Below are 16,757 nucleotides of genomic sequence, written 5' to 3'. Positions count from 1 at the left end.
GCTTCCTGCTCAGCATCAAGATGCACCACCTGCAGTTCCGGAATATTCTGAGCCACCACCTCTGCCGGTATCAGCCGTCCATCCCTCCCCCCGGAGCTGGGAGCGCTGGAGCCCCTCTCCCCGCAGACGCGTGTCTTCCTCTCACGGCGTCCCGAGTGGACTCCGCTCACGAATCCCGTCCCCACCACGCTCCGTCTTGTGCACCCAGTGGCTCCGGCTCTGAATCTCAGGGACTTTTCATTTCTGGGACTTCTGAAAACCACCTTTTAGGAATCACTACATCAGCTAAATGCTGCGGCACAGAGGACAGCCCGGTGCGGCTATGACGGGCCGTGGAGACCAGCCACAGGTGCGCCCACAGACGCTGCACGCCCCACCTGAGGCTGACCGCCCCCCTCCTCCTCCTCCACCTCTCCTACCTCTTCCTCCTCCTCTTCCTCCTGCACAGGACCCTCCCTCCAGTTGGCGTGCGCAACCTAGAGCGTCTGCCGGGCTCCTTCTTATCTGCAGCTTCGTCCCGTTTGCGTTTCTGTCTGAGCTCTGAGCTGGGCTCTAGAACATCTATCCCTGCAGCGTTGGGATCCTTGTTCTCCTCCTCAACGCGGTTTTCTCTGTGTTCTTAGGAATCCTCCGCGTTTGCTACTCTGCTCGGGGCCGGGGTGGGGGTTGTTCCTCTGCTTCTGATCTGGGACTCGCCCGGTGCTGGGGCTCCAAAGAGGCGGAGACGCGGGACGGAAGGCACGGCCGCCGCAGAAGCTCTCGCCGCGCCCGTCCTCGCACCCTGGCCTGGCTGCAGCGCCTGCTCTGGGGTGGGGGTGCGGGGCCCCACTGCCTGGGCCCGGGCTGCCTGCCTCGCTCTCTCTTCAGTGACGGCTCACCGGTCACGGCTGCGTCTGGACTCCTGGCACCAGGCCGACCGGAAGTCCAAGTACCAGCTTCCATTTCCCTCTAGAAGAAACAGACCCACACAGTTTGGGAAAGAAAAGCATCGTACCAGGATAAACCTTGATGAGCTTATCGGCATCAGCCACACCACCGGAGGTCTTTAGAAACGTGTTGATGATTTGGCACGAAATTAATCGAGTCATCTGGGAATCTTCTTCCAGGGAGGTTAGAATCTGCGGCATCAGTGTCTCCTGAACTTCCCGGATCTGTAATCGGAAGACAGAGGAGGGTCCTGATCGGCTCTGTCCCGGAGGTGACAGCGCTGGTCCCTCACTGTGCACACACTGCCCATGATGGAAGGAGCTTGGCTCTCGTACAGATATAAAGGAGTCTGGAATGTTTTTAAAATTTTTATATGAGAACTCAAACCTTGATTTTAAAATCTAGATGACTTAGGGCGCCTGGGGGGCTCAGTCGGTTAAGCGTCTCACTTCGACTTCAGTTCGTGTCACGATCTCGTGGTTTTCAAGTGTAAGCCCCACCTTGGGCTCTGTGCTGACAGCTCAGAGCCTGGAGCCTGCTTCTGATGCTGTGTCTCCCTCTCTCTCTGCCCCTCCCCTGCTCGCATTCTGTTCCTCTCTCTCAAAAATAAATAAACGCTAAAAAAGAAATAAAATCTAGATGAACAGTTGAACAGTTTTATTTAACTTGGTCAGTGGACAAGCCCATCGCTCACAAAGCCGTGGAGACAAGCCTACAGCCTGCTCCTTGCTAGCGTGGCTGCATGTTGTGTCCACACAATTTGGGGGGCGTTTTAACTCAAATCATGGTGGTTCACGTTTGCAACAACGTGGATGGAACTAGACGTATCACGCTAAGCGAAATGAGGCAGTCAGAGAAAGACAGGTATCACACGATTTCACTCGTGTGGAATTTAAAAAACAAATGAACATAGAAGAAGGGAAGGAAAAATAAGATAAAAACAGAGAGGGAGGCAAACTGTAAGAGACTCTTAAATACAGAGAACAAACTGAGGGTTGCTGGCGGGGTGTTGGGTGGGGGGATGGGCTAAATGGGCGAGGGGACGTTAAGGAGGGCACCTGTTGGGACGAACACCGGGTGCGATACGTAAGTGATAAATCGCTAAGTTCTATTCCTGAAATCACTATTACGCTACACATTAACTAACTTGGATTTAAGTTTAAATAAATAAATAAAACAAAACCTACTTAAAAAAAACTCATGGCAGTTCAGTGGACCAGGAGGTGGAGCTCACACACTAGACGAACACGTGGCCGGATGCCTGCAGACCTGGGGCCGAGCGCAGAGCAACAGCAAGGCCTTCCGACAGCTGCCCCACGCCCCCAGTTTCCCCGATCTCGTTGCGCAGGTGGAGTTAACAGTAGCGCAGAAACCCCGAGATTGGCCAAGCTCAGGTAGAGTTCTGTGCATACGTTCTCTGCTCCGTAAAGAGCCACGTTCAATACATATCAATACATACACCTAATGGCAGCCCCAGGTGATCAAAACAAAATGCTACGGGTCACGATGGCCGGTGGTGCCCTGCCCTCGCCCGCGGCCCCCAGGCTCCCTCCCCTGTGGGTTTCGGAAAGCAGTGTTTGGCGGCTACACGTGTGTGTCCCCACCCCCCGCCCCCCGGCAGGTGTCCCTGGGAGCCCCACCTGCTCGTCCGACAGGACCTCACTGCTGATGAGCGCCCAGAGGCAGGACACGGCTGCCGTGCGGATGGCTGCAGCTGTCTTCCCTGCGTGCCACTGCAGATTGGGGACCAAGATGTCCTTCGTCACAGTGTCGAGGTAGTGGTGAAAGTGCCTGGGGTGGAGACACGAGACAGCAGGTGAAGGGGAGTGCGCGGGGCAGAGGGGAGCCGGGATAGGAGGACGGCTGCCTCCCCGAGACGGGAGCCCTCCCTGCAGGGGAGTGGTGCCCGGGGGAGAGCCAGCGGCCTTCCCAGCTCCTGCTGGCCTCTGCTGGGCCTGCAGCCTCCAGAGCACCCCTCCCCCCCCTGCAGGGGTGGGGCTGTAGGGGCCCCACCCATCTCTGCCGGGCTCTAAAAGAGGAGACGTGAGGTCACCGGGCACATCGACCAGGCCAGCAACGTCATTTGCACGTGTGGCCATCCTACGCACACACACCCGACACCCCCCCGTGGGCACGCTCCCCTCCGCACCCAGGGCCCGAGCGCCACGGTCACAGAGACGTGGACGTTCCTGCCAGCAGTCTGGGCACTTGGTCTGGATGCAAACTCACACATCCCGCTGTGCCGGGCGGCTCGTGCTGCAGAGCCACACTCTGAGCACCCCGTTGAGAGGCACCCAGAGAAAAGCCCACTGCGCTGCCACCGTTAGACCGAAACACGTCTGCTTGAACGAGTAATTCATCAACTTATTTCTGAACCTTATTCCAAAGCGTATTTCAAAGGTGGCTCACGTCTCAAATACCAGCTGTTCTGGAATACTGAAAAGGTGCAGTAGCCTCCAAGGCGAGGCCAGAGCTGCGTGGCACCGAGGCTCTCCCTGCACCCTGCCCTCCGGCCTCTGCTTCTGTCCCTCTCTGCTGCCTGGACCCTCACTCGGGGACCGTCCCTTCTGGGGGAGGCTCCACCTGCTTGCTTCCAGCAGGGGGCATCCAAGAGCCAGAGATGTAGGTACGCGGCAAATCTGGTTCTGGACTTGCACACACACGCACACACATGCTCGCTCACACACACACACACACACACACAATCAGGTTTTTAACGTGCTTTAATTTTTACACAAAGGGCTGCTATTTCCCGCAAGATGATTTACAAGGGGGCTCTGTGGAAAGACCCAACAGTCCTGTCCTCTGAGGCGTCAGGTGAAGTGGCTGGAAAAGCGAGGACCGCGTGCTGGCCAGGCTGCCGCTCTGCCGCGGGAGACGGGCAGCGACCCAGGGCCCGTCAGCACTGCGCTAAGACCCGGCACCTGACTTTGTGGAGCAGCTCCGTTGCGCAAAGCAAGGTCCCCGCTGGGGTCTGAAGACAGACCTCCTACCGCTGCTGGCGCCCCTCCCCCAGTCCCCAGTCGACCTCCAGGAGCGGGCAGAGCCCAGGTGGTGGCCAGCAAGGTCTGTCGTGTCTCCACAGACGCCCCGGGGAGCAGAGGCCACGGGATTGGGGGTGCAGGAACCAGTAAGAGCAGTGACCGAACCCAGGACAGGTGGGGGCCGGCACCACGGGCCCACGCTGGGGGCGCTCTGTCCACGGAGGGTCCCCACAACAGCACCTCCTCAAACTGAGGAGCCCGACTTGGCGCTTCAGTAGGACGTCGTGAGGCCAAGGACCCAGGGCAGCCGATCAGCGCCCGTGTTCGGCCACCTCGGCCTCAGGTCGGGACCCGCGGGCGGCCGGCGAACACGTTCTGGCAGAAGAGGGTCGGCAGTGCATCCCCAGGGCTCCCCGTGCCCGGGGGCTTGTTGAGGCCCCTCGCGAGGTCGTGGGGGAGCACAGGCTGCGAGGTGCCAGCTGGCCCGCGCCCTTGCGGCTTATCCACGGGAAGCTCCCCTGCCGGGAGGCCTGCGGGCCACCGTCGTCTCTTTATGGCCCTTGTAGGCTGGAAGCTCGGGCGGACGAGCAGCAGACAGGGTTCCCTGCCCGCGGACGGGCCGGCAGAGCCCGGGGAGAGGAGGAGCCCCAGGAAAGGTCCCAGCACACTCGTGACATGGCAGGACGCGCTCCTTCCGAGGGGACAGGGTCCCCACACGCCTTACCGCCCACCCAGCCGCTGGGGGCCTGGGGGCGAGGTGCACCCACGCGGCGCCCGACCGGCCAGGGTCTGCCGCCGGCCCGTCACGGGTTTGCTGCCCTAAGTCCTTGCTGGCAACAGGGTTTTCCTCACGCGATTCAGCCCATTCTCTGTTAGGTTTCAAAGGTACCAAAGGCGTTTAAAACCGAGAACAGCTAATGTATAAACCATTAACAGTTAATGTTCCCTACGACCTCTTCGTTCGATGGAATTTTAATGGCCACGTGGAAACGACGCGGACTTCGTGTCTGTCCGGGCGGGTGCTCGCTCCCGCGGCCAGCGCCAGAGCCCGGGGTGACCCCAGCTCCCACCTGAGAGCGCCCGCAGAGGCTGGAGGCCGGGCACACCTACCCCTGGGAGTCGACTGTCTGCTTTGCGCTCAGCAGCACCCGCGACAGGGAGGAGAAGAGCTGCAGGCGCATCTGCGGGTCCCGGGCGGGCTGGAGGCAGCTCCTGAGGACGGGCACCAGGTGGGGGAGCACTTCTCCCAGCGCCGGGCCTGGAAAACACACAGCTCACGGTTCCCACGGCTCCTGCTCGTGGGACGACGCAGCCCCCACCCCGCCGCCGGGTCGGCGCCGGGTGCCGGGGAGGGGCCGTGGGCACAGGGGCGGTTAGGCCCGTCCACCACCTCCCTCTCCTTTCTGGATCGAGGGTGTCCCTGTAAAAGCAAACACTTAACCCCCAAATCGTGCTAATTGTTCAATATGGCGACTTTGTTTCCTCATGTTTTCTCAGATTCTTAAAAAAAAAAACGTTACAGTCAAGCAACACTTTAAAGATCAACCAAGGTAAATTATTCAGAACACGTACGGTGTTTAATATTTGCCCCTACACTCGGCAGCCACCGCCCTTCCCGAGCTGCTGCTGGACAGGCGCCTGCGCAGCTTCCCCGGGAACGTGGGCCTCACACACGGGCAATGAGCCTTAGTATCTGGAAGGGCATCGAGTCGTGATCGGAATAAAGAGTCCCTGGGGTGCAAACACGCTCTCGGGTTGCACGGACCCGGGTCACAGAGTGCCCTCCCCTCCAGGCGGGCCCTCTCCCAACCACCCTGCTCACAACACGCTTGCTCGTCCCACGGCAAGGCCCAGATGCATTGTCGCACACTCGGCGTCAAAGCTGCAAGACGGAAACGCAAGGCCGCGCATTAATCTGAGGGCAGGTGTGGGTCTGGGGGAGAAAGAGAAACAAAGGCAGGAGGACGTGGCCCAGGGGCAGGACACTGCCAGCACCGGTGGGCACCGGGTCTGCTCACACCCTCTGGGGTTTGTTTTCCTTGGGGATCGCACGGAAGACGGAGCCCCGGACCTCTCACTGCAGGAGGAGGGAGCAATCTTCCGGGAAGAGACCCCGGTCTCCCGAGGCTGCGTTTTCACGGAAGACAGAGCGCACGAGCAAGAGGAGAGAGGGGTTTCAGGGAGCATCTTCCGGCCCCTCCTATAAAGACACCTTCCGCTCACGCGCATCACTGTCCCCTCATTGCTATCCAGGCACCAAACGCCGTTTTGAACAAGTCCAGTCTGTTGAACGCGCTCTATAAAAACAAAGTCTCCTCCAGACAGCAGGGTGTCTGTCACGGCTGACGGCGTAACGAGACACGTAAACGGGAGCGTCCTACGGGAAGAATGCCGACACCGAATAGACCCGGGGGCGCAGCGGCGTGCTCTCAGTGGGACGGCGCTGCGTGGGGTGCAGGCACCTGGCGATGAACGCCACCCGAGCACAGCGCGTGTGAAGCAGGACGCTTCCGGACACAGGACGGAGAAACACGTCATCGACACTCTGAGAAACCACTTGGAAAAGCGCACCAAGGCCGCGTCCCCTCTTCCTGATTGGCCGGCCTCAAGGGTGCACAGGTTTTCGGTTCCGGAGCCTTGGGACACGGCCTCTGGCCGTTTTCTAAGCTGGGGAGGGAGCTGCTGTTCAGAGTCTAAGATCTTTTCTTTTTTTTTTTTTTTTTTTTTTTTATTTTTTTATTTATTTTTGGGACAGAGAGAGACAGAGCATGAACGGGGGAGGGGCAGAGAGAGAGGGAGACACAGAATCGGAAACAGGCTCCAGGCTCCGAGCCATCAGCCCAGAGCCTGACGCGGGGCTCGAACTCACGGACCGCGAGATCGTGACCTGGCTGAAGTCGGACGCTTAACCGACTGCGCCACCCAGGCGCCCCTTTTCTTTTTTTTTAAGACTCATCTTTTAAAATGAAACCTGTCCGGTGAGACCTCTACGGATGTCCCAAGGCAGGGAGAAGGCACGGGTCTGAGCATAAGCTCTGCCTAAGGAACGTTCTTTCACCCACCCCGTGGCCCGGTGGGGAAGGGCCTGGAGACACTGGACAGCAGAGGCCCACGCCACGTGTGAGGCTCTGCAGGGACACTGTGGACTGTGCAAAGAACACACTGCGCCCGAGGCCACAATAAGCACGCCTCCGAGGCTTAACGTAAACACCGTATGCCTGGCAGGCTTTCTTTTCTTTATGTTTTTGTTTACTTCGGTGGGGAGGAGCAGAGACACACACACACACACACACACACACACACACACGCACGCACACAAGCCGAAGCAGCTCCAGGCTCTGAGCTGTCAGCACAGAGCCTGATGTGGGGCTCGAACTCACAAACCGTGAGATCATGACCTGAGCCACCCAGGTGCCCCTGCCGGGCAGACTTTCAAGGGCCACGTTACACAGTTTCGGGAGCTCACCTGCGTGGTTGACCACCACGACGAACTGCAGAAGCTCTGCTGAGTGGACGGTCCAGTCGTGGTGCGACGCGGCCAGCCACTCCACGAGGGGGCCCGCGTGCTCCCGGTACAGATCCTGGTGGCCGTCGATGTCCTGTGCCGCGGCCAGCGCGTCCATGGTCTCCTGGACCTGGAAATGCGAGTCACTGGCTGGGGAAACCCCACTCCTAAGGCTCAAAAGCCCAGGGGAGACCAATCGTCATCATCAGAGCGCGCTCTGTCACACGACGGGCTAGGACGACCCGGCCGACCGCGAGCGCTCCACCTCCACCGCGGAGGACGCGCGACACAACAGAGCCCCTGGAGCGCTCGCGGGGGCTAGGACTGCAGGGGCCCGTCTGACGGCTACCGTTCACGCTGGGTCGGCGCCATCTGGACGACAAACAACAGACTTGCATTTATGAGAGATTCAGCCGCCGTGCCCCCAGGCTGCACAAGGCTTCTCCTGGGGTCCTCAGGCCCCCTGCGGTGGGAGAGCTCGATCTGTGAGGAACAAGGGCACCTGGGGGCTGCAGGGCACTGAACTGAGGGACATAAACTATGCTTGCCCGAGGCCACCCTGTGACCAGGCCTTCCGGTGGTGACAGTGATGACAGAGATGACAGCAGGCCAGGGGATAGGAGATGGGCCGGCAGCCACCTCCCAGCAGCCTGTGCCTACAACCTGGCGGCTGCTCGGTTTCTTTCCCGTGGGTCCCAGGCACGTGGATTCGGCTCTTGCTAGTGTGTGTGGCTTTAAGGTGACAAGCCGCCTGCTGAGGTATGTGCCCTTGGGAAAAGTGGAAAGGTTGTCTTTAAACGAAAGAAAACAAAATTCAGATGCCCAAGAAAGGGGAGGGCGGGGGGCTTCCCGGACACGGGGCCTGTGGCTCTGTGAGCCTCCCCGGCACGCCTCCTCCATAGGTGAGCCCCAGAGATCTGTGCACGGCTGTGGGAGGAAGACACCCCCCCCAAAAGGTCCCTGGAGCCCAAGGGGAACTGGACGTCAGTAGAGCATTTAAAGCCTACACCCAGAGCTCAGAGAACAGAAGTAGTTCTGTAAAGCTGGCCTGTGATTAAACAGGAAACACGATGCTACTTTCTCTCTAGAGGGTCAGTCACCTACGTGTTTACCACAGACGGGAGGCGAGGTTACACGTGTCCGTCTGTCTGTCTGCAGCTGTCACCCCTGAGACACAACGACAGGCGGCAGTTGGAGGGAATCTGAAATTCCCTGCGTCCCCGAGGCTGCCTCACGAGCAACTCGTCCCACGCGCCCTTCCACGCTTCCGGTCAGCCGAGCCAGGCAAGCCCGAGGCTTCCGTTTCCACAGCAGGATTTGTGGTCCCACCTGCTCAGGTACGAGCACCCTCCTCAGCATAAGCTCCGTCCCCCGCGCAGCCTCACCTTGTCGCCGAGGCCTGTGGCACCCCAGAGCGCCTCTATGGTCACCAGCACCTCCAAGAGCTGTAAGCTGCACTGTCTGCAGTCTTCGTGGCACACGGAGACCAGAGTCCGCACGCACAGCAGCAGGTGCTCCCCATAAAGGTGCTGCCAGGAGAGCAGGGAGCACCTGAGCCAGCTCTCCCCCAGCCTGTGTGCTCCTGCCCCCTGCCGCGCCCCCAGGGCCCCCCTGCACCCCCAGCCCCGGCTCCCTCCCCGCTGCCCTTCTGCCCCCAGCCCCAGCCCACCGTCCTAGCCCTCTCCCCTTCTGCCCCCTCCAGCTCCTGTCTCCCCCTGCCCAGCACCCACCCACAGGACACAGCACGCTCTGGTCGCAGATTAGAACACACGGACCATAAGGAGGGCATTCTACAACGGGAAAACTTTATGGCGTTCTTTTCCAGGGGAAACTGAACACAGCCCCGGAAAGAAATGCTTGACAGTCTCTGAGTTACGCTTAAAGAAGTTCTCACGCGTCAGCAACACATCCCCTAGAATTCACAAGGGAAACGGATCTGCTTGCAAACACCCAGCCCCCATCAACCTGCCCCCAAAGGTAAGAGAAACAGCGGAGGGAGGTGGACACACAGCAGAGTCCGAGCCCACGGCTGCTGAGGCTGTGTGGGGGTGCACGGGGTTCATTCTGCTCTTCTGCTGCTCTGTGTTTCCGAGTCTTCCCACGCTACCGTTTTAACAAAAAGAAAGAAATTCCATGGCTCGGGAAGTGCTTCCTGGTGGCCGGGGAGACAAGGGGATGCCTCGGCTGGTCCGTCCAGCCGCTCCCCTCCTGGCCTCCCAGCCTCGTCATCTGTGGGCCAGGAGCGAGTGTCCACGTGTGCTTCTAGTGCGTCCCTCCACACGTCTGCTTCACGCATTTCACGAGGGGCAGGAAGGATGGGGTCGCGGTCACGGAGCAGCGCACAGAACACGGGAAGCGTGCTCACCGTGCCGCTGGCGGGGGTGGGTCCACAGTCCCTTCTGGGGCCCTGGGGCTCATGCACAAGTGACGTAAGCCACCAAAGTTTAAACAGAACTCACACGGGATCACAGAGGAGTGTGGTCTGTGCACGCGGCTCGGGAGCAGGACAGGACGAGGCCTTGAGGGCTGGGCGTCCAGCTACCCCGAGAAGCCAGGCTGGTGACTTTGCTCAAATCCTCACGTGCCCTACAGCCCAATTCCTTCTGGTCCTGGACTGAGAGTAAATGAGTTTCTGAGGACGTGAGTTCAGCGAATTTCTTTTTCGTTGTAAATATTTACCAAGGGAGACAGCTAAAGCGCGTGCGAGACAGGAGAGGGGCAGAGAGAGCGAGAGACTGAGCGAGCGAGCATCCCAAGCAGGTTCTGTGCTGTTGCGCAGAGCCTGACTCGGGGCTCGACCCCGCGAACCTAAGCTGAAATCAAGAGTCGGGCGTCTACCCGACCCAGCCCCGCAGGCCGCCCTCAGCTAACTTCTGAAGTGACCTGGACTAGATGCTTCGAGAGCGATTCCGGGAGGAGGAAGTTCCCTTCTGAAGGCGCAAGCTGTTCGATTCTGGGTGGTCCTGAGGCCGCGACTCCCGTGCCCGCGAGGAGTCACGTTCCCAGCGGCGCCGTCCGCGGGCAGAGGCAGAAAGGGCGCAGGCCGCATGCGGACACCCAAAGTCATGTTTTAGCCTCTGCTCCTGAAGGTGTCACCTGAGGCCGCCGACTTTACTGCGAGAAAGTGCCCGGGGCTGATGTTTCGGTAACGGCGCCGGCGCCCCCGCACCCCGGGTCTCCGCTGGTCCAACGGGACTGCGTGACTTCTCCTTATGCCATCAGGCAGTTTCCTCACCTGACCCTCAAGCTCCTGTCACAAAGCAAACATTTCAAAGGGAAGGATCCGATCCCTGAGCCCGGCCCCAGCCCTGGCCAGACGCAGGCACCTGCTGTGGGTCCCCCGACTCACCCCCCCGCCCCCAGGCCCCGCTGCTGGACGGACACGATCGTGTCCACCCCTCGGCTGGCTCTCGGGAAAAGGCCGCCTGGGGACGTCTGCGGGAAGCACGTGCCGTGTCCTGGGTCACCACAGGAGCACGAGACCCTCCCCGCCTGGGGGTGGGGGCGACAGGGCTGCGTCCCTGAGCAAAGGGGAGGAAGGCGGCTGGAGGGTGTCCAGAGGGACACTCGGCGACACGGGGCTTCCTCGGCGAGGCGTCTGTGTACAAACGTCGTTGCAGAAACGACTCCTCGAAAAAGCTGGACACTTAATCCGAACCGCATGGCTTAAGGGACTGGTTTTCCCGTGGACGACACTGAGGCGTGAAGGTCGTATCTTCTCTGCAGTAAAACGTGGAAGGTCTGTGTTCGAACACTTGTGCGGGGGCGCCTGGGGGGCTCGGTCGGTTGAGGGTCCGACTTCGGCTCCGGTCTCTCGGTCGGTGACCCCGAGCCCCGCTCTGGGCTCTGCACCCTCTCTCTCTCTCTCCGCCCCTCGCTCATGCACGCCCTCTTTCTCGCTCTCAAAACAGATAAATAAGTAAAACGCTAACGAAAAACAGGAAAATATACATCTATGCTCCTTCTCAAACTTAATTTTCTGGGAGGAGGAAAGCTTCTGGCTCACACATGTATAGAGGAGTCAGAACCGTTTCCAGACCCACCTGCATACACGTGCACAATTCCGTGGATTCACTGACTCTGTGAAAACCAGGTTTGGGAAGAGGTGAATCGTCCTAGAAGCACCAAAAGCAGGTGGAGCGGCTCACGGCCACCTCCCGCCGACACAGCCCTGCTCCCTCCGTTTAGACGGCCTTGCACGTGGATGTGTGACCGAGCCCAGACCACCTTGTCGCCTGGGAGCGAGGCGGGGAAGGGGCCGCGAGGACCAGATGAGCCCGCGCAGAGCACCCTGGTGGCCGTGCGGAAGGCGTGGCCGGGCCCCAACCCCCCCGAGCGCCCCGAGCGGGGTCCCCAGGCTGGCCAGCGGCGGGCAGGCCCTTGTCCACACAGAGGAGAGGGAGGGCAGCGCCCAGGGCTGGGGACACAGGGCTGAAGCCTGTCACCGCCGCGCACAAAGTCCTCGTTTTTTCTCAACGGGAAACGATTACGAATCATTCCACACGGCTAGGCCCGAGCGCCCAGACCGCGTCAGGAGCAGAGGGGGCGGACGCCATCACCGCTTCCCAGCGTGTTAGTAAAACATCCAGGGACGCGAGCAACGCCCCGGCTCCTAGGGACGGGCCCGGCCCCGCGGCCGTCCCCGGCGTGGACGTGTCCCGCTGCGTGCTGCCCCCCACAGAGGCCGCTGGGCAGGTGGGAGGAGGCCAGCGTGCACTTTCAACACGTCTTTTTAAAAACGTTTATTTTTGAGAAAAAGAGAAAGAGTGCAAATGGGGAAGGCGGGAAATAGAGGGAGACGCAGAATCCACGGCAGGATCCAGGCTCCGAGCCGTCAGCACAGAGCCTGACGTGGGGCCTGAACCCACGAACCTTGAGATCGTGACCTGGGCCGAAGTCAGCCGCCCGACCAACCGAGCCACCCACGTACCCCCCAACGTGTTTAGTTTTACCGTAACAGGCTACTGACTGGACACATCAGAACGTGGCAGTGGGCACAAGAGACCCCAGGCCCTGGCTGCCACTGTCAGGCGGAAGCGTCTGACGGCTGGGACCTGACGTCATAACCATCCGCAGCAGTGCATGCCGGGACCTCATCTGATAACAATCTGTGGCGGTGCTTCCGGCCCGGCTATAACCATTCGTGGCAGTACATCCGGGACCTGACGTCATAACCATCCGCGGCGATGCGTGCTGGACCCTCATCTGATAACCATCCGCGGCGGTGTGTCCGGTACCTCATCTGCTGGGATCTCATCTGATAACCATCCGCGGGGGTGCGTCCGGCCCTGACGTCATAACCAACCGCAGCAGTGCGTGCTGAGAGCTCATCTTATAACCATCCGCGGCGATGCGTCCGGCCCGGGACCTGACATCATAACGATCCGGGCGGTGATGCGTGTTGTGACCTATCTGATAACCATCCGCGGCGGAGTGTGCCGAGGGCCTAATCTGATAACCATCCGCGGGTATGCGTGCGGCCCTGACGTCATAGCCATCCGCGGCGTGCATGCCGGAACCTCACATGATAACCACCCACAACGGTGCTTCCGGCCTTGACGTAATAATCATCTGCGATGGTGTGTGCTGAGACCTGACGCAACAACCATCTGCGACAGTACATCCGGCCCCTGACGTAATAACCATCCGCGGCAGGGCGCCCGAGACCTGACGTAATAACTAGCCGCGGCGGTCTGTGCTGGGACTTGACGCAATAACCACCTGAATCGCTGCATCTCGGTCCTGACATCATAACCATCCGCAGGAGTGCATCCGGGACCTGACGCAGGAACCATCCGCGGCGGTGCGTGCCGGCCCCTCACGTGATAACCATCCGCAGCGGTGCGTCCGGCCCTGACGTAATAATCTGGGCGGTGTGTTCGAAGGACTGACGCAATAACCATCCGTGGCAGTACATCCGGCCCCTGACGTCATAACCATGCGCAGCACTGCGTCTGCAGCCTGACATAACCATCCGCGGCAGTACATCCGGGACCTGACGCAGAAACCGTCCGCGGCGGTGCGTCCTGGCACCTGACACAGTAACCCCCCCCCATGGCGGTGCCTCCTGGAACCTGACGTCATAACTATCTGCGGGGATGCATCCGGCACGTGACGTTATAACCATCCGCGGCACTACTTCCGGGACCGGATCTAATAGCCGTCCGCGGCAAAGCGCGGACAGTGTCCGCAGGGGGCGCTGCCCACCCCTCACGACGCGCTCCCCCCGCCTCCCTTCCTACAACTTACATTTTCAGAGCCTTGACAGATGTGGGGCCGGGCCAGCTCCGTAGCGATGAGCGTCAGGTGCGGCCGGAGGGCTTCCCTAGGGCAGCCTCTGACGATGGACGCAAGGATCAGGAGGCCCGAGGGGGAGGGCGACTTCTTCAGCGCGGGCAGGACCAGCTTCAGAAACACCTCCGGGCTGACGAACGCCCCGACCAGCTCGGCAGATCGGGTGCACTGTGCGAGAAGAAGAGCCGCTGGCGGGCTGCTCCCGGCCCTCCCGCGGCTCCCTGCAGGCCTCCCGGCCCTCCCGCGGCTCCCTGCAGGCCTCCCGGCCCTCCCGCGGCTCCCTGCAGGCCTCCCGGCCCTCCCGCGGCTCCCTGCAGGCCTCCCGGCCCTCCCGCGGCTCCCTGCAGGCCTCCCGGCCCTCCCGCGGCTCCCTGCAGGCCTCCCGGCCCTCCCGCGGCTCCCTGCAGGCCTCCCGGCCCTCCCGCGGCTCCCTGCAGGCCTCCCGGCCCTCCCGCGGCTCCCTGCAGGCCTCCCGGCCCTCCCGCGGCTCCCTGCAGGCCTCCCGGCCCTCCCGCGGCTCCCTGCAGGCCTCCCGGCCCTCCCGCGGCTCCCTGCAGGCCTCCAGACCCTCCCGCGGCTCCCTGCAGGCCTCCAGACCCTCCCGCGGCTCCCTGCAGGCCTCCAGGCCCAGCACAGACAGAGAGGTCTGTGCCTGGCGTGTGTGCCACAGTTAGTGCCCACCGGGTCCCACACCCCTTGGCTGCTGCCGGTGACCCAAGCTTGCTTCGAACAAACAGCCACTCGCTGGCACCACCGTGCCATGGGTGCCGCTGGGCAGTCAGGACAGCGGGCCCTAGGGCATCGGGAGGAGTGAAAAAAGCCGACCTCTAAAGGGCACACTGCACGATCCCATCTACACAGTATCCCCTGGTGACGGAATGGGACGACCACCAGACGGTCAGGTCACTGTTGCAGGCCCACATACGTCCGAAGTGAGGTCCACGTGGGCTGTGGCTTGGCAAGGTGGGCCAGTCAGGACAAGGGAAGTAAACGTGAGGCTCGACTGGCTGCACACGGGGTGGCGCTAACCGCCAGCCGTCACAGGCCAGGCTGCACCCCTGCCTGGCTTTCCCTGCAGAGCCCGTGGGCGTGACGGCCATCAGGGCCAGGGAGGCGCCCTCCTGCCCAAGCTAGACTCTCAGGAACAAGCCCGTGGGCGGTGTCCCCGGCTCGCTGGTGGGATCCGTGCGTCCAGAGCCGTCGCCTGCACGTGCTGGGCGCGCAGCTGTGGGGAGCGGCAGGCTGGAGCCTGCTGAAAAGGGACCCTACGTGTCCCCCTCCGCGGGACCAGAAACCAGACATGGGTTGTGCAGGGGCTGTGAGCGAGGGCGCGGCTGCCCAGACCCCAGGGGATCTCAGGCGATGCGAACGTTATCTTGGCCCTCCCGTTTGGTAAAACCCACAGACCCGCGGCCTAACCAGGGCGAAGTTCGCAACCCGCAGCCACAGCTTCCGTGACCGGAAGAGGCAACTCACGCTGCGGACCACGGCCCTGTCGTCGTCGGCACAGGCCCGGTGCAGGGTTCGCAGGACGACCTCCAGGTGCTGCGTGACGTGGTCCTCGGCGTGCAGCAGCAGCACCGCCAGCAGCTGCGCGGCCTTCACCCTGGTCCCCGCCACCCAGTCAGTGACATCATGACAGATGGCGGGAAGGATCTTGGAGAGGTTTCTGAAGACGAGCTCCCGACAGCCCAACCCGGGGCGGTTGTCTGCAGGTGGAAAACACAAACTGCAATTCACAAAGCACGTCTCACGACTCCTAGGGAAGGTCATTCGTCACACGTCCCTTGTTTGAGGTGCGCCTGCAAGTCCCATTTCATTTCGAGATCGTAAAAACGCAGGCTGACTCTGAGGACGGAGATGGATTCGCGTGGCCTCACTTGGCTTAAAAGATTTGTATGGCGACCGAGGTCTAAGTGACACACGACCAAGTGCACCGCGTGCCTAACCCGATGTGTTCTGGCACACGGATACACCTCCGCACCAGCGCTGCAAGCAGGATGCAGCTACCCGTCGCCCCAAAGCTTCCAGAACCCCTGTGGCGCTCCCGGGCTCCCCACTCCGCTTCCCGTCGCTGCACACGGGCCGTCTCTAAGCGGGACCGTGAGGCTCACACCAGCTTCGCCGGCTCCCGGCCCCCTTCCCCCATCCGTGTGGCCGTGTGCCTTCATCCCTCTGCCTGTCCGTCACCTGCCGGGACCTCGGGCTGCTTCCCGGGCTGGCTGTGGCCAAGAAGGTTGCGTGGACGCAGCGGCCGCTCCCGGGGGCGGGGACCACGACAATACTCCACCGAACGGGCAGCGGCCTCACCCCTTCCAAAGTGGCCACGCCGCTTCGCATCCTGCCCCCTGGGCGTGTGGGGGGCCAGTGCTCAACGACAGCCACTTAGAGCGTGTGTGGAGCCTGCTGTGGTTCCCCGTTGCTTCCTAAGGACGCGGCGCAGCTTCTCGCGAGGTTGTTTGTATCTTCCGTGGTGAGGCGCTCTAAAAAATCTGCCCACTAAAAAATCTGTTCTTGTATCATCGAGTTCTGAGCGTTGTTTCTGTATTCTGAATGCAGCCCTTGAATCTGCGATTTGCAAATCTTTTCCGTCTGTGGCTGTTGCTTCACTCTGTCAACCACGTCTTCCACGGAGCACAGGTCGTCGTTCTCGTGAAGCCCACTTCCGCCCACGACGCTTCCCCATGACGTGCGAGAGAACGCCCCAGCCCCGCTCACAGAGGTTTACAGGCTTAGGTGCTACATTTAGGTCCAGGATGCAATTCAGGTTAATTTTTGAAAATCACAGGAGGAACGGACCCAAATTCATACCCAATTATGTGCAAATCCAATTCTTCCAGCACCAATGCTGAAAGACCATCCTTTCTCCGCCAAATGGTCGCGGAACCTGTCAAAGATTAGCCGTCCACATGCGTGGGTGTCTACTTGTGGACACGTGACCCCGGCCCTGTTCCCCCCCCCCCCCACCTGTGGGTTGGCCCCATGCAGTCTGGAGTTCTGTGCTCTCACTCTGCAGATTGTTCTGGAAAAGGAAGCGTTAGCCTTTC

The 16,757-nt window shown here is 61.1% G+C and overlaps 1 protein-coding gene across 1 annotated transcript in view; it reads right to left on the bottom strand.

Moving 5' to 3' along the window:
- Positions 1 to 16,757, bottom strand: part of DNAAF5 (dynein axonemal assembly factor 5) — a 52,472-nt gene that overhangs the window by 14,173 nt on the left and 21,542 nt on the right. The window contains exons 5-11 of the mRNA XM_047089324.1: positions 15,187 to 15,419; positions 13,666 to 13,878; positions 8,802 to 8,945; positions 7,378 to 7,546; positions 5,022 to 5,169; positions 2,568 to 2,718; positions 995 to 1,151 (exon numbers count right to left, since the gene is read on the bottom strand). Of these exons, the coding sequence (XP_046945280.1) occupies positions 995 to 1,151; positions 2,568 to 2,718; positions 5,022 to 5,169; positions 7,378 to 7,546; positions 8,802 to 8,945; positions 13,666 to 13,878; positions 15,187 to 15,419 (1,215 nt within the window). The remainder of the gene's footprint in view (positions 1 to 994; positions 1,152 to 2,567; positions 2,719 to 5,021; positions 5,170 to 7,377; positions 7,547 to 8,801; positions 8,946 to 13,665; positions 13,879 to 15,186; positions 15,420 to 16,757) is intronic.

The sequence above is a fragment of the Lynx rufus genome, unplaced genomic scaffold, assembly GCF_022079265.1.
Source record: "Lynx rufus isolate CCGP_SWC_20201006 ecotype Redwood Valley unplaced genomic scaffold, mLynRuf1.p SCAF_27, whole genome shotgun sequence".
NCBI classification, from domain to species: domain Eukaryota; kingdom Metazoa; phylum Chordata; class Mammalia; order Carnivora; family Felidae; genus Lynx; species Lynx rufus.
This window is presented reverse-complemented; position numbering and strand designations above follow the sequence as displayed.